The sequence below is a fragment of the Sebastes umbrosus genome, chromosome 12 (genome assembly GCF_015220745.1).
Source record: "Sebastes umbrosus isolate fSebUmb1 chromosome 12, fSebUmb1.pri, whole genome shotgun sequence".
Lineage (NCBI taxonomy): Eukaryota > Metazoa > Chordata > Actinopteri > Perciformes > Sebastidae > Sebastes > Sebastes umbrosus.
Genome location: NC_051280.1, coordinates 26,489,587 through 26,510,365, shown reverse-complemented (window position 1 = coordinate 26,510,365; position 20,779 = coordinate 26,489,587). Strand labels below are relative to the sequence as shown.

The 20,779-nt window shown below is 39.0% G+C and overlaps 4 protein-coding genes and 1 non-coding gene across 6 annotated transcripts in view; 2 read left to right on the top strand and 3 right to left on the bottom strand.

Moving 5' to 3' along the window:
- The window catches only part of LOC119498157, a 74,036-nt gene that overhangs the window by 24,735 nt on the left and 28,522 nt on the right, over positions 1-20,779 (bottom strand). The gene's annotated exons all lie outside the window — the stretch shown is intronic.
- LOC119498168 (caspase-8-like) lies at positions 116-4,900 on the bottom strand. Of its 2 annotated transcripts, none has more exons than XM_037786747.1 (7): positions 4,673-4,900; positions 4,540-4,598; positions 2,528-2,874; positions 2,371-2,405; positions 1,296-1,392; positions 651-1,197; positions 116-475 (listed from the first exon to the last, which is right to left on the bottom strand). In XM_037786747.1, exons 3-7 carry the CDS (start codon positions 2,865-2,867, stop codon positions 325-327), a joined length of 1,170 nt encoding a protein of 389 aa, XP_037642675.1. In that variant the 5' UTR covers positions 2,868-2,874; positions 4,540-4,598; positions 4,673-4,900; the 3' UTR covers positions 116-324. The 2 variants fall into 2 exon arrangements, with proteins under 2 accessions (XP_037642675.1, XP_037642674.1); XM_037786746.1 differs by having other exon boundaries at positions 1,296-1,402; positions 2,372-2,405; positions 4,673-4,899.
- On the top strand, positions 5,007-5,078 carry trnae-cuc. Its single transcript has one exon. It is a non-coding gene; the product is annotated as a tRNA-Glu (tRNA).
- LOC119498173 (interleukin-13 receptor subunit alpha-1-like) lies at positions 7,050-13,823 on the top strand. The gene is made up of 10 exons (XM_037786756.1): positions 7,050-7,127; positions 7,599-7,672; positions 9,116-9,189; positions 9,311-9,468; positions 9,939-10,120; positions 10,765-10,898; positions 11,470-11,611; positions 11,763-11,868; positions 13,245-13,326; positions 13,455-13,823. The coding sequence occupies exons 2-10, from the start codon at positions 7,606-7,608 to the stop codon at positions 13,539-13,541; spliced, it is 1,032 nt and encodes a 343-aa protein (XP_037642684.1). The 5' UTR covers positions 7,050-7,127; positions 7,599-7,605; the 3' UTR covers positions 13,542-13,823.
- Positions 14,834-20,072, bottom strand: LOC119498181 (SH2 domain-containing protein 1A-like). The gene is made up of 4 exons (XM_037786767.1): positions 19,740-20,072; positions 18,860-18,920; positions 15,522-15,666; positions 14,834-15,353 (listed from the first exon to the last, which is right to left on the bottom strand). Exons 1-4 carry the CDS (start codon positions 19,889-19,891, stop codon positions 15,307-15,309), a joined length of 405 nt encoding a protein of 134 aa, XP_037642695.1. The 5' UTR covers positions 19,892-20,072; the 3' UTR covers positions 14,834-15,306.

Here is a 20,779-nt window from a genome sequence, read left to right as displayed (position 1 = left end):
ACTGATATGATCCACTTTCTTGGTCTTAGTGAGGCTTACCAGGCTTCTGTTTGTATAAAGTCCTAGTGAAATTGTATTATTCCTCATTAAAACCTGGACCCACCAGTGGTCATCATACTTTGAGCAAAAAGCAGGTTTATTCTGCAACACAAATCTGGGACAATATAAAACACAATGATTCAATGTGATGATTTAAAAATATAACATTTAGAAAGATAAAAAAGATCGAGTACACCTTAAGAAACCCCTTCCCCTGAGTAAATTATACACCCTTAATTAAGACATAAAGCATACTGTGTTTGCATGATTTCTGGTGTTTAAGCTTCAATGCTGATGTGGAGACAACACAAGTCGCTTCCTCAGGGTGGACCTAATTTCAGGCATCTGCTTTACTTCACCGGGGTTTTGACTGTTGCCCTCTTTCTGGCTTACTTCCTCGTTCACGTGGTGGAGGATGGTGATAATGTCTTCACCCCTAAAACAATATAAAACGTACAAAATTACTATCGCTAACAGGAGACATTATGATTAATTCAAGTGTACAAAATACATTACATGGTAACGATCATATCATCAGATCTACAAGATATAAAATATTGTGGAAATTTCAAGCCGTAGGACTAAATATATATTTAATTTTTTTTTTTTACCTTTGACAGCCTTCCTTTAGCTGCTGACACACAGATTGGACGAACCAGCTCCCATTTACTTTGTCTCTAAATGACAGATGATCTTCAACAGTGGATAAATAAACCAGAACATCGGCTTCTTCAGGGTTGAATGATGAGTGACAGCCATCAGCCTCCAGATCTTTTACTAACACTCCACGCTGTATCTTCCCTCCCTGGCAGGCCTGGATCAGGAACACTTTGGGCTTGCCGGTGAGGGTCGACTGATCAGTCGCCTTGAAAGTTCTAGTTATCTGTTTGATGGGGAGGGGCTGCCTATCGATCCCGAGGACCACACCCCTATCTCCGTGACTCAGGATACAGCAGATGAAGGCATCGCCATGCTTAGGAGCCTCTTGAAGAGCAGTGAATTCACCCCCAGACCACTCCTTAACATTGAACTCCTGCAGCTGAGAGAGGTCGCTCTGAGAAGCGAAGCATTTCAGTGTGCAATCCATCTGGTCCTTGGTTTGGTCTTTACACATCAGCACTCTGAACCCCAGCCAGCTGAACACATCTGTCAAACTTTCTGTAGGATATTGAATTTAAAAAAAAATAGTTAAGCTTCAACCACCACCAAACAGGACAATAGTTGAAATCTGTGAATCTGTCTACTCTGTAACATACCAGCATCTTTGTCGGTTCCTCTTCTTTCTGTCCCATCCTTGAAATTCATGTTGTTTATGATCACGCAGAGGCCGGTTGGCTGGCTTTTCAACTCATACTGCACGTCCGGAAAACAATAGAAACAGTTTGACACAAACATATAATGAATAAACTTCAATATTTTATGCTTGAACACGCAACTTTACTTTACTAGTTTCAATTTATGAGGTATGACAATGGAGTGCTACAGGGATGAGGTATTTTTGTAGGCCAACCAGGAAGTTAGCATTGCTCTGGGTTCCCTCGACAAAAAGCAAATGGGATTTTTCCATTGGGTTTTGGATTACTATAAATAAGCTCTGTGGCAAACAAACGTTTATGATACTTACAAGTTTTGTTCAGCAAGATTATCTCCACAAATGAACACCACTTTATGATTTTTGAAGTGTGAATGCAATCGGCAGAAGTAAAAAGCTAACATTAAGCTATAAATGAGCAACACCAAGGTTGCATGAGTGTGAGAATACACAACGAGGCTGTAAAGGCGGACGTGTCAGCGTGATGGCGTTTAGTAGTCTCATTTAGCCACCTGTTAGCAACCGCTAATAAACCAACACATAAAGGCTTCAAAATTCACGAGTGGGATATTTATTTAAGTATTTTAAGTTGAAGAACAAAACATTAAAATCTTTTAAGATTATTTCAGGCATCTAACTAAAAACCTATTAAAATCGACTTCCACACATAGGAACCGAAAGTGCTAAAATGCCAATTTATTTCCGCCTAAAACCTAAGACGAACTGTGACTTTCTTGACTTGCAAAATTATGTTTTAATTTGACAAACATCATATGTGTGATCAACTGCGTAATTCAAATGGGATCAAAAAATTATTTGTCTCTTGGCGTTGACTACCGTTCATATTTTCTCCAAAATAAGGTCTCATGGGGTCTGTCTATATAATAAAGCTAATATTCTATATGTTAATACAGGATAATAAGCATGTCTTGTGTCTCTTTAACAAAGCCTAACTAATAACAATGACTCAAGCATTGTCACATAAAGTGTGTTATTTCAATATTAGGTGAAAACCTCACCTCCTTTTGCCTCTTGCTTCCTGGTGGCAGAACATCTGAGGAAATCAGAGGGAAACAGAATTACAACTCCAAACATAAAAGCCTCAACTTCATGTGAAACACACAATAGGCTTACATAAGAGTCATTTCTATAATCAAACTGCACATAATAACGTACCACTTTCATGAACCGAAGAAACTTGGACAGGCCTAGGTAAAAGGCAGGCGTCATTCAATTGTATGTTCTTCAGGTTTGGGAACGTCTCTTGAATCTCATCATCAGTTTGCAGGAGGTTCAGGAAGGCTTGACAGCGGTCCTCTCCTTTGTTCATGATCTTATCCACAAGCTCAATGACGTGGCCCTCTTCGTCTTCCTTGTTGATGCTTCTGAGGTTGTTGTACTCCCGTTCAGTTATCAGTTTATTCTCATGAACTTTGTTGAGGATCAGCCTGCGGTCTCCACTCAAAGTCGTCTGAATGGCTGTTTTATTACGTCTTATCTTGTCTTTGGCTGCCATGCTGAATCTGACATTGAGAGCAATAAGAACAAGTAGTTAATAATGGTTTTCTGGTTTATAGAGTCAAACTGTGAAAGATTTTGTAACATATTGCAATTGCACTTTTACCACTAAAGAGCCATTGTCCGGCACATAGAACAACCCTTACAAAAAAGAAGTTTATTCAAGTGTGCCATTAGTATACTTCTTTTAAACTTAAAATAAGAGATCATGCTTTCTGTTTACTTTTTATGTACTTATCAGAGATATAATAAGGAGATAAAATTATACTTGGCTTATACCAACAAGTATACAGAAAAGTCTAAGTGTATTTGCCTTATACTGAAAAGTTTACAGAAAAGTATTTGGCTAAGTACCATAAGTTCACTTAAAGAAAACTTACAAGTATACTTGCAATAAAAACTATTAAACTAGTAGTTTACTAAGAGTATACTTTAAAGTGTACTTTCATAAACTAGAAAGGAGGCTACAAGTATATAACTAGTAAACTAACAGTATACCTAAAAGTTCACTTGTAGTAGAGTTCATATTATAGTTGCAGTACAAAATACAACTTGGATGTAAACTAGTTGTGTACTCAAAGTTTACTACTGTTAATTTAACATAGCGAATTTAAACCCTTTTCTACGATTGTGGCATAATGTTACAAAGTGAGTAAGGTTAACTAGAAAATGCATTTCCTTCTGAAAATACGTGGGAATGCTGACAGCTGAAATTAATTGCAAAACGTTGCTGAAATTTCAGAAATGTGAAATGACTTGCCTAAAAATGTTAAAGCTCAAATGCATTGCACTGCACTGCTAAAAAACCTAGAAGTTGAAATGTACAACTGGCAGGGTTGGAATCTGAACTGCATTACCTAAAGAAGCTAAGAGCTGAAATACATTGCTAGAAAAACTGGAAGCTAAACTGAAATACTGTCAAAAGTGGTAATTATCCTGAATAGGCGGAAAGAAGAAATGCTTTGTATGTATATCAGACAGATGCATTGCTAAACACAAAGAGAGACAGAGAGACACACAGACAGGGTAGTATTTGGTTGAAATAAACCTTTAAAAACTATAAGGCGTTAGACAGAAAGTGGTGTTTGGGTGAAAAGTAGGAGTAGTAGTTGTAGTAGTTGTAGTAGTAGTAGTAATAGCAGAAGGACCTGCAGCAGGAGCAGTAGTAGTAATAGTGCTGAATCAGCATTCCCACAATAAAACATAAACTGTGATAAATCAAAAACTGTAAAAGTTATCAAAAAGCTGAATCATAGCTTAATAGTTCAAAGACTTGTAACCCGTTTAAAGTTTAAATGAAGTCCGTAGCTGAAAGTATGCGGATGCAGTAGCATTTCAAAGTGCAGTAGGTTTAAGAGGATTTGAAGATTTTCTTCATTGAGTTACATTGTTAAAAAAAAAATGTGGAAAAAGCTTAATATTTTAAAAAGTATAAATAGTTGAAACACGAAAAGATATAACACTAATGTCCTTAAAGAGCTGAATATTTTGATAGTTGAACGGTTTCTGTAGCTGAAAGTATCCAGAAGTTAAACTGCAAAAAAAGGTACGGAAGAAATAGTTGGAAGTTGAAGAAGTTGAATAAAGATACAAAGAACAATACTGTACTTGGAAACTACAGCTAGCTACAACAATACACTGCTAATAACATAATAGCTTTAGCCACTTACTGTCAGGACGTCTTTCCCTCCACTTTCTGTGGACTTGTACCGGGGGACTCTCCTTGTGCCTGTAATAACAATACCTAGGCAGGGTTGCTTTCGTTTTCGTCAGAGATGTACTTTAATGGTCTTTTAACGTTACCTGATCAAAGGTGACGTCTCTGCAGAATGTGCAGTAACGTTAATTACAAGCTATTCAATTCTGTATTCATTTGCTCAGGTTTTTCTGTGCCATGTGGAAGCGATTCATTGATAACAGGCTAGAGAGTATACAGGATGTAGCAACAGACAATGGAAGTGTGTGAGTGTGGTGCTTGTCCACCACCTAGTGGAAGAGAAAAAGGGCTTCAGGGTAGCTGAGTTAAACGGTTGCAGCTTCAGTTCCAGGAAGAGAAAGAGAAAGACTATCGCAGCAACACTAGAGACTTCCCAGCAACACAAATAAAAAGAGATCTTGTTTCACAGCGGTGTATGTCTCCCTGGTGGTCTAGTGGTTAGGATTCGGCGCTCTCACCGCCGCGGCCCGGGTTCGATTCCCGGTCAGGGAACTACTGTTTTGCTCTGTTAAAGGTCCCATATTATGCTCGTTTTCAGGTTCATACTTGTATTTTGTGTTTCTACTAGAACATGTTTACAATACAAGACAAGATGAACCTGTATTAATCCCTTGAGGGAAATTCAGGTGTCAAAGCAGCAAAATCAGCAACATCAGCAAACAGAGTGAAACTCAGGAGAGGTAAAGGTATACACAATTATAAAAAAACAATAATAGAGATATAAAAGATACAGAGTGAATGGGTGAACATAGTGTGTACAGTCTGTCAATAAATAAATGTAGTATGTACAATGAATAAATGTAATATGTACATATGTGCAGTCTATAAAGTGGTATATAGGATGTATAGTGTAAAGTGCGCCAGTGGTTAGATTATTAAAGTAAAAAAAACAACATTATTTTCCTCATACTGTCGGCCTGAATATACCTGTATTTACCCTCTCTGTCTGAAACGCTCCGTTTTAGCGCATTTAGACGAAATTGCAACAAAACTGGAACAAAATTGCAACAAAATTGCAACAGAATTGTGTTGCTAGGCAACAGCTTGGGTCCATGTTTACTTCCTGTCAGCTGATGACATTCACATACACTGAATCCAGGAAATAAACTGGGACACATTTAGAATGTTTACGTTTAAAATTGTGTAAAGGGTCTAAATATTGTGTATCCGTGACATCACGAATGGACAGATATCCTGACAGCTTGTTTCAAACGCAGAGTTTCTGAATACGGGCTATGTGTATTTCCGTGTGGATTGAGTGTTTCGATACTTTCACAGTATTTATAAAGGACTTAAGCCTGCTTTATAATAAAAAAAAAACATGAAAATCTCACTTTTTTATAATATGGGACCTTTAAAGGCACAGATGTAAACAAATAGCAACTATACAACTATAGATATTTGCACTATAGTCTTACAGCGATACCTAGCAGCCACACTGACTATAAATGAATATATATTAAAAAAAAATGCAATCATCAAATTAATGGAAATGGTCACCTTTAGGTAAAGAAATGTATCAGTAGAATTGTTTTCCCTTTTGTTGAATTTTTTATGTTTTCAGTTACTAAAGAGTAGAAACCTAGAGCTGGTGGTAGTCATGTGTTGTTATACCTGATGATTATAACACGTCCGACAGTGAAATATCCAATATGAAGACTTTTTAAATTACACTACAGGTGTCCAGTTCAACAGATGCATTTAAAAGATTTTTAGAAATACTAAGGTCATTAGCAACGAGTCTTGTCATCACACAAACACACCAGAAAATTTGGACCACATACCAAATAGAAAATCCCCCAAAGTTGTTTAACTGTGTGGATTTAAATATTCTTTAACTCAGCTACCTGTTAAATATAATTTTCTGTACATTTTATTTCCTAAAATGGATGTCTAAATGTTTTTCCAAAGCTTTCTATACAATTCTAGGAATAAAATTCTTTATTTATTTATGGTTTTGGTAATGTTTTTAAAAAGTTACCAAATTTATAGAAAACAAAGTTACAGATTCTCTAACTTTTAAAAAGAATTACCAATTTTATTAAATGTTACTGATTTGGTAAAGTTTCAAAAAGTTATCAACTTTATTTACAAGTTGACAATTTAATATATATATATATATTAAAAAAAATACTCATTTCGTAAATATATCTAAAAGTTTCCAATTTTATTAAAAAACTTAATGTTTTGGTTACTTTCTTTTTTTAAAACGTTAACATTTTTATTTTAATTTAAAGTTAAAGTTATTGACTGTGTCTTTGTACTTTAACACTACACTTAGTTTTTAGTGTATTCACCATCAACACATTGCTTTAGATGTAACCAGAAAAGCTAAGTAGGTTGCAGGGTGTTTCAAATCTTTTGATCTTGCGGTGTATGTATGAGAAAATTAAGAAACAGGAAAAAAAAGCCCCATTGTTTCCTGAAGCGTTTTACAGTAGGCTATGTGACGTCATGCTTCTTCTTTCCCCAGAAATGTGTTATTGTCTTGAGTCATTGAGAGCACTGACAGCCAGCGACACAGTGGAGGGACGGCAGGAGGTAACGGCTTCTTAGTTTTGATATTTATAGTAATGATACTGTAATATTTAGAAGGATTTTGTGTTAGATTGTATAATTTTTGATAAGGGAGTAGTATAGCTGATCGTGTAAACAAAACTAAGTGCTGATAACTTATTCTTTTGTAGAAAACATAAAAGCTTACAGTGGAAAATGTGTATGTTGTTAAAAGTCATTTAAATGTAACCGAGAGGAGAATTACGGAAAGCTGTTTCTTTGTATTTGATTACGAGCCCATTGAGATGTCTTACTAGATGTCAGTCACTACATTTAAGCATTTAAAAAGGGGAAGTATGAACAGCCAGGAAATTACTTAAGTTAGTGTGGACTGATACGACAGTTTCTCTATGTAGCTGTATGTGGCCAGACCCTGTATGCTCAGTCGTATGTCTGTTTCTCTGTCTTTGTGTGTGTGTGTGTGTGTGTGTGTGTGTGTGTGTGTAAAACCCTTAGGTTGGCTATGAAGCTGTTTCCTATCCATCCAATACTTTGGTCCAGTTTGCTGGTTTGGTGTGCCTCACAAAGTGGTGGGTAACCTTTGACACCACCCACACAAACACACAAACACCCACACAAACACACACACACACACACAAACACACACACACACACACACACACACACACTGTCGATATAACTCAGTGAATGACGATCCATGAATATTAAAGTTAAAACATGGCCCACAACTCTTCTTTAGTACACCATGTTTGATTGGTCAAACATTTTTGGCTATCTAGCTTTCATCAGGGTGGTGTGGTGCAGCTTCCGCTTTCCTTGAATACAGTATTCAAGAAAACCGCCTTCCTCCCCCACCGCTGATTAATACCCGAAAAATGTTGATGAATCAAGAAAGATTTTACTGCACGAGAGAATGTGCTGCATGGATGGACTTGCATTGATGCTCACACTTTTCTGTCTGTCGCTGAGTGTGAGTCCTAAAAAGTTAGAACTTGACACAGGGTCGGCTCTAGCCCTTCTGGTGCCCGTGGCAAAATTTGGATTTGGAACAGTGTTTAGTCAGCTTCACTACAATTTACACTTTTGTTTACAAATAAGCACTGTACGTTGGTCTCAACAGTCTTCCCTCGCGTGCCTCCAGCTTGTGCAAAATGCTGCTGCTCGCTTTTTAACTAACACTTCCAGACGAGAACACATTACCCACCGTACTTAACTCGCTCTATTGGTTTCCAGTTCACTTTAGAATCAATTTTAAAGGTTCCATATTGTAAAAAGTCAGATTTTCATGTCTTTTATATCATAAAGCAGATTTTAGTGCTATATAAATACTGTTAAACTATCAAAACGCTCAATATACGGAGAAACACACACAGCCCGTATTCAGAAATTGTGCGTTTGAAACAAGCCGTTAAGATTTCTGTCCATTTGTGATGTCACAAATATCCAATATTTAGACTATTACACGGTTTTAAACGTAAACATTCTAAATGTGTCCCAGTTTATTTCCTGTTGCAGTGTATGTCAATGACACCAGCTGACAGGAAGTAAACATGGACCCAAACTGGGTCAACAACCTTTTTTAGAAGTCCCGAGGTCGAGGTATAAGCTGAGGTAAAACGTTATGTTTTTATTCCTGTTATTTCTTGATGTTAATGTGAAGCACTGTGGGTTCCTTTTGGTTATTGTAAAGGGCTATACAAATAAATGTTGATCGATTGATTGAAGTGCAGCCGGGCAGATGAAAAAGTGTGAGAAAGAGAGTTACAGGGGTGAAAAGTGTATTTCTTTCTGTCTTTCTTTCTGTATTTGTTACCTCAATGCAGAAAATGAGGAAGGGCGTCCACCGGCATTTAAAAAAATATATATATTATTATTTTCTTTTTTTTGGGCAACAAGAGCCCTCTTTGAATTTGGAGCCCTAGGCGACCGTCTATATGGCCGATGCCTTAAGCCGGCCCTGACCTGACAATCCATAGCTTTTTATTGTGTTTTCCCTCGTGCTATTACTCTAGATATAAGTCCTCTTCCAGCAGAGACAGAGGCCAACAACCATGATGTCTGTACGGCTGAAAAGGATCCCGGCAACGTAAGAATCAAAATGATCTTTTAACTACCAAATGGCCACACAGGCACAATAAAAGCCTGCTGCTTTAAACTACAGATGGGATTTCTGTACTCTGTTCTTTATGTTTGTCGAACTGTTTCAGACCCATCCGCTGAATCCTCCGGAGCAGGAAAATCATGTAGAGGAGGAGAAGGTGAATGAGGACGTCTTCCGCTGCCTCCTTTACCCAACAAATCTACTCAACTGCTCCTGGTCATTCCACACTTTACAGAAGGATACTCACCTCTTCGTCAATATCAGGTATTCATATTTTTTGTAAATGACACATTAACCATATAGCATAGCTATGAAGAGTATGAATTAAGGCTGTCAAAGTTAACGCGATATTATTAACGCAAATTCGTTTTAACGTCACTAATTTCTTTGACGCATTATCGCAACTTGTGATTTTTAGCTTGTAGAGCTAAAGCTAGAGTGAAGATATCTGGTATCATATGAAACTATTTACATACATTTGTGTAAAGCAAGCATATTTGCCCACTCCCATGTTGATAAGAGTATTAAATACTTGACAAATCTCCTTGTAAGGTACATTTTGAACAGATAAAAAATGTGCGATTAATCACAATTAACTACGGACAAGCATGCGATTAATCGAGATCAACTATTTAAATCTATTGACAGCTTTGGTATGAATATGAATGCATATTTACAATCAAAATGTATGAACTGTTTCAAGTGTGTATCTCTTTCTCTGTCTACTCTCCCAGTATCTGTGATGACAAAAGAGCAGTTCACCCTCTGGACCTCTCGTCTGAGGAGAGAGTCGGATCATTGTCTTTGACTCTGTACGAGCACGAGCACGAGACGTTATATGTGATCCTCCGCTTTAACATAAGCCTGCACGACGAGTGGACGGTCTACACCTCCGCATACGACATGGACATTCTAGGTAACACTCCAAGACAAAAGGGTGCCTTCAAAATGAAACTCATGAGCTAGAATTCACAATTATCATCGAGAACCACAAATCTTGGGACGAATTTGTTAATGTGATAAATAGTATGTACAATTTTTTCCAATTTGTTGGGGATAACAAATTGATATGGGAGAAGCCATGTTGTTTCTCACTGAATATTAGAGAAATGGGAGAAAAGTAATTCCTTATATGTTTATCAGTACATTTAGATTTTTAATATTTATTCAGTTAACAAATAAGACAGGTTCAGATTCCTGTAACACTAGTCACTTTGAATGGCATTTGATCAGCTGAAGGATTCCACTAGGAATAGCATTTGATATTTTTTGTAAGTGACAGGAAACATTTTTAGTTCTGAGACATTTTTGGTGGCTGAGAAGCTGATGAAGTCGACAAGAAAAAGGATATTCCTGTCTCAACTCCCAGTATCTGCAGAACAAGCAGCAGAGCAGACACACAGGCAGGCAGAGTAGGACGGGTCGTCACAGTACTTTAATTAACTTGGTGAGCTGAATGTTCAGGTTAGGTTTAGACTGTATACTGTAGAGAATCCACAACAGACCTTCCGACTGAATTGTTACGATTATTTCACTAATGTTTGGTTGTGTGTGCCACAGAGGTCCTGTCTCCACCCCAAAACATCTCTGCATCAGTCAAAGACGGAGGCCTGTTGGTGACGTGGGATCTTCCCCCCCGTCAAGAAGACATTCCCCCTGAATGCTTTGAATACCAGCTGGACATGGGTGACCAGGTACAGTATGGATATGGTTGTTGATTATTCCATAAATAATATATATGCAGTAATGGAAGAAGTATTAAGACTTTTTACTTCAGTAAAACAGCAATACTAGAGTGTAAAAATACTTAGTAGAAGTAAAAGTCCTGCATTCAATGTGTTACTTAAACCTGCAGTAGGCAGAATGTCTTTGGCATCATCACTTTAATGTTGTAGCTGGTAAAGGTGGAGCTAATTTAAAGTACTTTACATACTGCTAATTCATCATAATGTATTAGTTGATTTATTCATTTTATTACTACTAATAATCTGAATATGCAAAGTAACTAGTAACTAAAGCTGTCAAATAAAGGTAGTGGAGTAAAAAGTACAATATTTGCTTTCCAAATGGAGTAGAGTAAAAAAGTAAAATGTAAATACTCAAGTAAAGCACCTCATAATTGTACTTAAGTACAGTACTTGAGTAAATGTACTTAGTTATACTCCACCACTGTATATATAGTATCATTTAGCGCATTGTTTTCTGGTGCCCATAAACAAGAACAATCTAGGTAAACCTACTGAATGTTTTATCTTTTAAAAACAGGAAGGACCCAAAACTTTGCCCGAACAGCTGTCTTACACAGAGGCCAATGCAGATCCCACCCGCTCCTACAGCGTGAGGATGAGGGCGAGGAAGACGAAATTCTGTGGGAATCGTGAGTGGAGTGACTGGAGTCACGCCGTCAGTGAGTGCTGTTTGTTAAAGTCGTCTCGATTAGCGGTTCAACCAAAGGCTGGTGACCTTTTATCATCTCCATCCATCGGTGTTGATATCTGGAAGTCTCTAACTACACTGTGTTATATTTTAAGCATCTTTATGTGGTTGTGTGTTTGCAGCGGTGGAAGATCCAATTTACAAACTCAACATTCTGGTGATCATCTCAATTTCACTGGGAATACCCATGATCCTCCTGGCTGTGCTGCTGCTGGCGCGCCATCAGAGGTACTGTTTCCGTCACTAACTGAATGACTTGACTTGACTTCTGACACAGACTTGTCTTCACACCTGCTATATTTGTTATCCGCCTCGTTGAGCTGTTTTTCTAATCTGATACCATAAACTCTATTTTTTAAATGTGAAACGGTGTCAGACAGAAGACAAAACGTGACCCCGGCGTCAGCAGAATGGGCGATGTTAAGTGAGAAAACGGAGAAAGGAGAAGTAAGAGGAGTGTACGGGTAGTGGTGGTGACTTTTGTTTTTCTGAAAAACCACCGCAAAACATCCACCCTACACTTCCTAGAGGTTCAGACAGAAACCCCCCTGTACTGTACGAGGTCTTAAATAGCCAAGCAGGGGAAAAACACAACATGACAGAAAATGCAAAAGAACACAAAGGAAGGATGTGCTTCTTTCTGTGACGGTTTCACTTGATTCGGTCAACTATTTGTTTTAAAACAAAATGCATATCAAAATTATGATTTTATCCAATGCAAATGGCAGCAGAATGAGTTTAAAATGTCTACATTTGTGCTTAAACCTGCAGTAGGCAGAATATTTTTTGGCATCATTGGGCAAAAATTCTATAATAACCTTTCAGCATATTGTAATTCAAGTGTTCTGAGAGAAAACTAGACTTCTGCACCTCCTCATGGCTCTGTTTTCAGGCCTTAAAAAACTCTAGCCCGTGACAGTAAACTTTAGCCAATCACTGGTCATTTCAGAGAGAGAACGTTCCTATTTGCTGCTCATTCAACGGAGGCAGCTGTCAATCATTCGCAAACTCCAATCAAACTAGGCAGCGCTGATCAAATATGAATCAATATTCTGTTACTGTAATGCCTATTTCTCTCCTCAAATGTTTTCAGAAACATCTTGTAGTGTACTGTTAAGCTGTAAAATTAGAAAGTTTGCTCCGGCTGGTGGGCGGTGCTTGGTATTTCCTCAACTGATCTCAACATGGCTGCCGGGTCACAAACTTTCTCATTTTACAGCTAAACAGTACACTACAAGATGTTTCTGAAAACATCTGAGGAGAGAAATAGGCATTACAGTAACAGAATATTGATTCATATTTGATCAGCGCTGTCTAGTTTGACCATTTGATCGGAGTTTGTGAGTGATTGACAGCTGCTCAGAGACGACAGGCTCCAGGTCGGCTCTGATTGGTTGTTTTCCTCCAGTCTGTGAAATCCTGCAGATGCCATTAGGAGCACCGGAGGACACAGAGGCACATGATTTTTTTCAAATATCTGTCTCATGCGCTACTGCCAGGTTATAGAGGACGTTTAATAAAAAACACGTTTTTTTAATCATATTTGCTCAAATTCTACCCACTGCAGCTTTAAGGCTTATTGTGTGTGTGTGTGTGTGTTTCAGGGTGACTAAGGTTCTGTTTCCTCCGATTCCTCGCCCCCCGGCAAAGTACAAATGTTTCCTCGAAAAAAATGACACATTCAATGTAAGTACACACACACGCTGACATCACACACTTTACCACTCACCCAACCACAAACACCTGTGTACAAATGGTGCCAATGTTGTTTTTTTTGTGTGTGTGTGTGTGTTTGTGTGTTGTGTTGTTTCCAGCTCTTCTACCCTGCCCCGTCAGCTGAGCCCGTGGAGGAGATCACAGAGGTGGAAGACACGGAGCAAAAGGCCGGAAAGACATTATAAAAGCAATATGGGAAGGACATATTTAAAAAAATAATAATAATAATAATAAATAAAAAATCGCCTGAGGTAACGCCATGCACTGCCAGGTGTTGAATGCATGTTTAGTGTGTGTAAGCCTGTATTTGTGTGGACATTGTGGTTTTATGTTGCTCATGTTTGCAGTCCATCAGGCCCAGTAAGTTGGTTTATGACACTGTAATACATTTTAAGACATGTAAAAGTATACCAACAGGACTGCAAAACACGCTTAAGATATCATATAAAGGAAGATTTTGCTCATCATGGTCATTGACTTTTTTAAAAGTTTTATAATTTACATTTTTATGTAGACAAATATTTAAAAAAAAAATATATATATATAATACATCCACGAAGCCTTTAGAAAGGTGCTGAATAAAAGTATCTATTTTACTGAAAAAAATAATCTTATTATGAATTAATCATTTAAAATATTTTGGCGGGTCCAAAAATAATGTTTTGTTTATATCTGCGGAAGATGTCTGATGCCTGGCTCCCACTTCTAACAAGGCTTGTGAGCCAATAGTAAAACAACGTTGGTATCACGTGGTATCTCTGGGTCATCAGTTAGTGTGGAAAAAAACCCAGATAAAAGCTGAAATTGACGGCAAGTGCCTGACAACGCCTTGTTGTGAAGTAAATGCAATGTAACGGGGAGGGGGGAGAATGCGACATCTAGTGGCTGAATGTTATCAATAGCAACTTTAATTATTAATTTAAACAAAGGATGAGTTTTGATGAAATACACTTGCTCTGCCTGAACTTGCTTGTTAGCTGGTCCTGAAACACAGCTCTGGTGCTTCTACAAAATGTGTAGACCGTTTTGAGTAAGAAATAAAGTCGAGTTATATACTATAATATCATGTGCTCATTTAAAGTGAATTCATTTGTTCAACCTTTATTTAATGGTCCAACGAGAGAAGTTCAAACTCTCTATGGGAGCCGACACGGGACAATAACGGCAAAAAGTAGGTTGGATAACGCCACTGACCTTGTGTTGCAAACATGAATAAAATAAATTAAAGTTGCATGGTGAGATATACCCACTATAGATTTTATGATATGTCTTTCCTGCAGTGCAACATTTCCTGTATAGGTACACTCTGTTCTGCTACAGTGACTTTAGATCAGATAAAATATGTGCAGACAAACCACATAAATCAAATAGATCACTGTACTCAAGTGGGACTTCCCCTAGCAGATATAAAACATAAAAACCCATCAACTCTGTGTGTGTTTGTAGACAAAAACATTACAATACACGACCACAATTATGTAAAAATATCTTTCTTTTATGACACAAAACATCATAATACACACAGATAGTAGTTAATAGTTTGGAACCCGTTGACAGGCAAACAGCCTTTCTCACACACAATGACGGACCACAAAATGAAACTGCAGCAACAGAGATAGTGTGAGATGTATTTTCACACATTTCTTTTTCTTTTTTTAACAAAAAACAAATGTTCCCACATTTCAATGACTTTCAAAATCTCTTGAGTACTTTAGTGAAACGTGAAATTGACAAGGTTTGCATACACTACAGTGGCCTCTTTTTCATAATCTTGTCAAGTAATACACCCAATGTAAAGTATTTTTTAAACTGATACTAAAAGAGACACAAATACTGCTAAAAAAAAAAAAATCTGAAATATAGTACACAGATCCTTGATGTGCCACATGCTGCATCTCGCTTGTCCACCTGATTAATGGCGCCGGTCTGCCAAGCTATAAAGGCATGGCCTCAATACACCGAGCTGCTGCTGCTACACGTTTCCATGTAGACAAAGTCTGTGGAGGACACCATCGAAAATGTGTAAGGGTTGATGAGTGAGTTCCTCATGAGCCATGACGGACATTTCATAGCTGAAAAAGAACTCTTTTACGATGCTCCGCAAACATAAAAACACACAGTGATCTGTGTGTGTGTTTGTGCCTGTGTGTGTGAGTGTGTCATACCTTGTCCAAAGCTGGTGTATTGTAGCTGTGCTTTGTCCAGTGGGTCTGTGAGGGGGGCTATACCCACGTCAGACGCTGCACCCGTTCTGCAGCTCTCTAGCAGTGTTTCCAGAGTCCTAAAACTCTGCAGTCGGACTTCTGAATCCTGGTAATCACATACAAACCATGAATTACATCCTTGTGTGTGTGTGTGTGTGGGCGTGTATTGCCCACGTTGTAAATTGGGACATACACTTGTTTACACAGTCACACTGTTGGGACTCCTCTTCCAAATAGGAACAAAATGCACGTCCCCATAGGCAAGTAGCAGTTACAGTTAGGGTTAGGGTGCTTTCCCATTAGGGACCCGGGTCCGGATCCGAGTACACTTGTCCCCAAAGTGCAGTTCGATTGATTAGTGTGAATGCTCCCTACCGTACTCCGGCACGGTTCGTTGATCCGTACTCTAGTCCACTTGAAAAGGTGGTCTGGAGTACGGATCATGTGGACTCGGGTACGGTTCGCATCAGGTGTGAAAGCTAACCGTACCGAAACACAGAAGTGGACCGCTATTTAACGCGAGTAACGTTAGCAGTTAGCGAGTAGTTTTGAAAGGGTAGGCTTTGGCATTCGTCTGGCAACGTTTAGAGTCGTCCTACTTTCAAATCAAACTCGGTGAAATAAAAGTTTATTTCAACCAAACCAGAGTTGGTGATTGTTGGTAAGACTAACGACGACGGTATTGGTGAGTTTTATTTTGTTTCTGTCAAATTTGAATGAAGTGTCTTACGATGCTCCGCCACTAGAACAGCTGATCTCAACATAAACAAATACACGTGGATGATGATGCAAGTGTACTCGGGTACGGAACAAATTTACTAATGTGAAAGCTGAGCAGAGAGTGGGGGCAATCGTACTCGGGCACGGTACAGATCAATCGTACCTAATGTGAAAACGCCCTTAGTCTCAGGTAAGTCTCCAGGAAATTAATGCAATGTCCTCAAAAGTTATGAAAACAGGACTGTGTGTGTGTGTGTGTGTGTTACCCATGTTTTGGGGACATTAATCTGTGCAGTGACAATGTGGGGACTCGCCTTGTTTTTGGGGATGAAATGCACGTCCCCATAACATAAATCATTACATTTTAGGTTGAAGACTTGGTTTAAGGTTAGGGTATACATCAGACCAGCACATATGGGTACTTCGCAAAAAGTCAAGGCCGCGCCCCTTTTTGGGGGATAGAAAACCAAAGATCCCACAGACTTCAATGCAATTTCATGTATCCATTCATCTCTTGTTAATCAAACGTTTGTTTTAAAAGAATGTCTAATCATTATTTTGCGATCTTGCCTGAACCTGATCGTTCGCGATACCTTAATAATTTAAGGTTAATCACCGCCATGTTCAGTCTTCCCCCCGTCCAACACAGTGGCCGGATGTTGCTTATCCAGACTTCTGTACAAATCCCATTAGGCTGAGTGTTGTCTGTAAATAACCAACCTGTTAATAGCCAACTGTTTGATCTATAGCCTGGGATTTAGTTGGAGACGACAGTCTGATGCTGCTATAACGTTAATGTATGACCGTATTACTGCAGCAGCCTCACACTCAAGCTAACGCTAACTAGCCATGCTAGTCACTGTCACCAGCATCATTTAGTAATTTACCACACTGGCAGTGAATATTAACATACCCTATGTGCCTCAGATCTCAGTGTGAAAGCCTCGGTTAACCCGCTACACAACAGCTTTTCATCATTCTCTCTCCTGTGACAGCGAGTTTCTTTCCCCCAAACGGGAGCGCAGCCTCGGCGATGATGCAATGCTGGTCTGGTCTATAGCTTGGAGCCATAAAGACCCTCTATTATATCTTGACATCAGCATTTTTTAGTTTATTGTTGGTGCAACCAACTACATAGCAACTCTTTTGCATAGCATTATTACTATAAATACTACTATGAGCGGTTTGTTTAAAGTAGAAGTTTGGAGACATGTTTCAATCTGTTACCGTCTATAAAGGGGACGTGGTCATGCAAACCTACTCTGGATCACGTATCGCCGGTCTGATGTGTGGTTAGGTTTAGGTTAAGGTTAGGCAAGTAGCTAATATGGTTAGTGAGGGTAGGTTTCATGTAAATGAATGTAAGTCAGTAATGTCCTCTAAAGCAGCGGTCCCCAACCTTTTTAGCGCCAAGGACCGGTTTAACGTCAGACAATATTTTCACGGACAGGCCTTCAAGGTGTGGCGGATAAATACAACAAAATAAAATGATACGACCGGCATAAAAACAGTGGTATATTGTAAATATAATAATAAACGTGAATGCACTGTGTACTCATATGCAACTTTATTAGCAGCGTCCTCTTAACATCGCGCCAACAACATAACATGAGTATCATCCTCTCTGCCCCCTAACGCTCTCTGGTCGCTATGGTAACGTTTAAACATGCCTACAAAAATAAGATACAGATACACCACAAAAACGAATATAAAGTGCATGAAAAAATTAACTCACCATAACGCTAAATCAATGTGAGCCCTGAGCTTGTTTCTCTGCAACGAGACGGTCCCATCTAGGGGTAATAGGAGACAGTGACACCCGAAGTGTGTTGCTTATGTCCAGTCTACTCCGTAATTTAGTTTTGGTTGCTGTCACTGCAGAAAACCCCGCTTCACACAGATAGGATGTCGGAAATGGCAACAGGGTTTTCAGTGCTGTTGTGGCGATCTCAGGGTATTCTGCCGAGACTTTAATCCAGAACACCGGCAGAGTTGTTGTCTCGAACACACTTTTAAGGCCGCCGTCATTTGCGATCTCCAGCAGCTGATCTTCTTCTTGCACAGACATGCTGGATTCTCCTGGTTTGTTGACAAATGGGTCGCGGATCCATTCCTTGGCAGTTCGTGGGTCTTTTGTGGTTGGGAAGTAGTGCTCGAACTCTTTTAAAAGCAAAGACAGGTGATCGTGCACCAGCTGGGAGAATGAAGGCTCGGGCTCAGTCTCACCCAAAATCCCCGCTAATGTTTGAAACATGTCCAATATGCCTCTGTTCACGCGCCGTCCCCACAAATCCAGTTTGGCTTTAAATGCAGCTACTTTATTAACGTATCACTACGATGTAACGGAGAGAATCCGGTCATTTTTCAAAATAAAACATCATTCAGATTCAGATAATAAATAAAACGGAAATAATGTAAGTTATTTATTCTTTCTGTGCGGCCCGGTACCAAATGACCCACGGACCGGTACCAGTCCGCGGCCCGGGGGTTGGGGACCGCTGCTCTAAAGTGCTGGAAACATGACCACATATCCACAATGTGTATGTGTGTGTGTGATCTGTCTGCAGATGTTCACCCACCTGAAGACACCAGCCGTCAGTGGAGCGTACGAGCCTGTAGGTGTGCACAAACGGTGCTTTCCTGCAAAACACAAAGTTCAAGAATTTGAATGATTTGCTGTGAATGTGTAAAATCTGAGGTTACTCACGTTTCAATGAGACCATTAAAATGTGAAAGAGTGATTGTATGTGGATCTGGGGCAGAGGGTTTCATTTTTTTTTTGTTCGACACACAGGAGTAAAGACACATTATGTGATAATTTGGAATTTCTATACAATTTTTCATCTTTTTTTCTTTGTTTTTTTCTTTTTCACGAGCTATAAATGCGGTCTGTCTTTTCAAAATTTGAAATATGGATAAATTATGTAAATATATTTCAAAGTCTGGTCTATTTTGAAACACTAAATAACAAGTAGTTTGTAAATAGGAAAGACTTTCATGGCTGTAATTCTTATAATCTATATTATAGGATGACTTTTGAATATTTTAGCAGAACCACTTGAAACAAAGTTTATAGAATATGTGTATTGTCCAAAGAATCAGCAGTATACAGCGGCGGTACGGTACAAGTACAAGTATAATCAGTGTACTTAAGTACAAATTTGAGGTTCTTATACTTTACTTGAGTATTTCTATTATTTCCTACTTTCTACTTTTACTCCACCACATTTCAGAGGCAAATATTGTACTTTTTACTTCACTCCATTTATCTGACAGCTAGTTACTGGTTACTTTTCAGATCAAGATTTTATACGTCAAACATGTTATCAGTTTATAAAATATGCATCATTATAGATAAAACTACCCCCAACAGTATATATACAGTTGTTAAATTTACCGTGTCAACATTCAGATGCTGCTTAGATGGTAATGAATCAGGAAATATCACTCCCAGCTCACCTCACACACAGACAGTAGGCCCCCTGCACAGTCTCGCTGTCTCTGAGCAGAAAGCTCCCATCATGTCCAAACCTCCCCAGCAGCCTCTCTGTGGCCTCGCTTCCAATTCTCCCGAAGTAAATAGACCGGACCAGCATCCCCTCCCTCTCCATGTTGCCTCTGAGACAGGCTCCCGTGTGTGCTTAAGAGATGAGAGTGCAGCAGGCTGTAGCAGCAGATGAGGGTGTCAAAGGCTGTGAGGCAGGAAAAGCTTTTCTGGTTTTCACACTTTTCTGTCATGCATCTGCACCTCACACGTCGTGCACTTTGTCTAACCGGAATAATGAGTGTCAGCAGAAAGAAATATGTGCGTGCAGCAATGTCCCCCACACTAACCACCAGCCAACCCACCCACACATGCACAATAGCAAAGACATCCAACCTAAGCTGTGGTTTGATTTGGTGCTGTCTCCATAGCTTTTATTAGGGCCAGAGCACCGACAACGTCGAGCCAGCGAAGGCCCTATTGAAACTAGTGTTTCTTCTTTTTTTCTTTTTCTCCCAAATGAATCGCCTTTTTGAGGGCCTTAACATGCTCAAAAAGTTGTTAAACTTGGCACACTTATTTAAATTTTTTTTTTTTATATTTTAAGGGTCTCGGGCTTGGGTTTTGCAAAATGGCTCGCTAGCGCCCCCTAGAAAGTTGGAAAAATGTAGCCCCTCGCTCCGGTTCCACCTAAATGTATGAAATTTGGCAGACAGATGTAACATGTGGAGATGCACAAAAATGCCTCTTGGAGGTATGGCCAAAACTCAACAGGAAGTCAGCCATTTTGAATTTAATGTGCGATTTTTGCCCATTTTTTGCGTTTTGTAGGTCGTGCACTTTAACAAACTTCTACAGATTTAATCAGATCCACTTGAAATTTGGTCAGGACCATCTTAAGACCTTCCTGATGAAAAGTTATTCAAATGGTGAGTTTTCACTGAATGACCTGACCGTGGCGTGGCGGCCATTTTAAGCCATTCGCCATGAAACAGGAAGTTGTTGTAACTCCACT

Excerpts from the sequence above, each read along its gene's own strand:
- LOC119498181 (XM_037786767.1), bottom strand. The coding sequence starts at position 19,891 with ATGGAGAGGGAGGGGATGCTGGTCCGGTCTATTTACTTCGGGAGAATT. Across the intron at positions 18,921-19,739 it reads GCCTACTGTCTGTGTGTGAG|GAAAGCACCGTTTGTGCACA; the intron begins GTGAGCTGGGAG and ends TGTGTTTTGCAG. Across the intron at positions 15,354-15,521 it reads ATACACCAGCTTTGGACAAG|ACTTTGTCTACATGGAAACG; the intron begins GTATGACACACT and ends TGTCCTCCACAG.
- LOC119498168 (XM_037786746.1), bottom strand. The coding sequence starts at position 2,867 with ATGGCAGCCAAAGACAAGATAAGACGTAATAAAACAGCCATTCAGACG. Across the intron at positions 1,403-2,371 it reads GGAAGCAAGAGGCAAAAGGA|GGACGTGCAGTATGAGTTGA; the intron begins GGTGAGGTTTTC and ends CTATTGTTTTCC. Across the intron at positions 476-650 it reads CTAAAGGAAGGCTGTCAAAG|GGGTGAAGACATTATCACCA; the intron begins GTAAAAAAAAAA and ends ATATTGTTTTAG.
- LOC119498173 (XM_037786756.1), top strand. The coding sequence starts at position 7,606 with ATGAAGCTGTTTCCTATCCATCCAATACTTTGGTCCAGTTTGCTGGTT. Across the intron at positions 11,869-13,244 it reads CTGCTGGCGCGCCATCAGAG|GGTGACTAAGGTTCTGTTTC; the intron begins GTACTGTTTCCG and ends TGTGTGTTTCAG. Across the intron at positions 13,327-13,454 it reads AAAAAAATGACACATTCAAT|CTCTTCTACCCTGCCCCGTC; the intron begins GTAAGTACACAC and ends TGTTGTTTCCAG.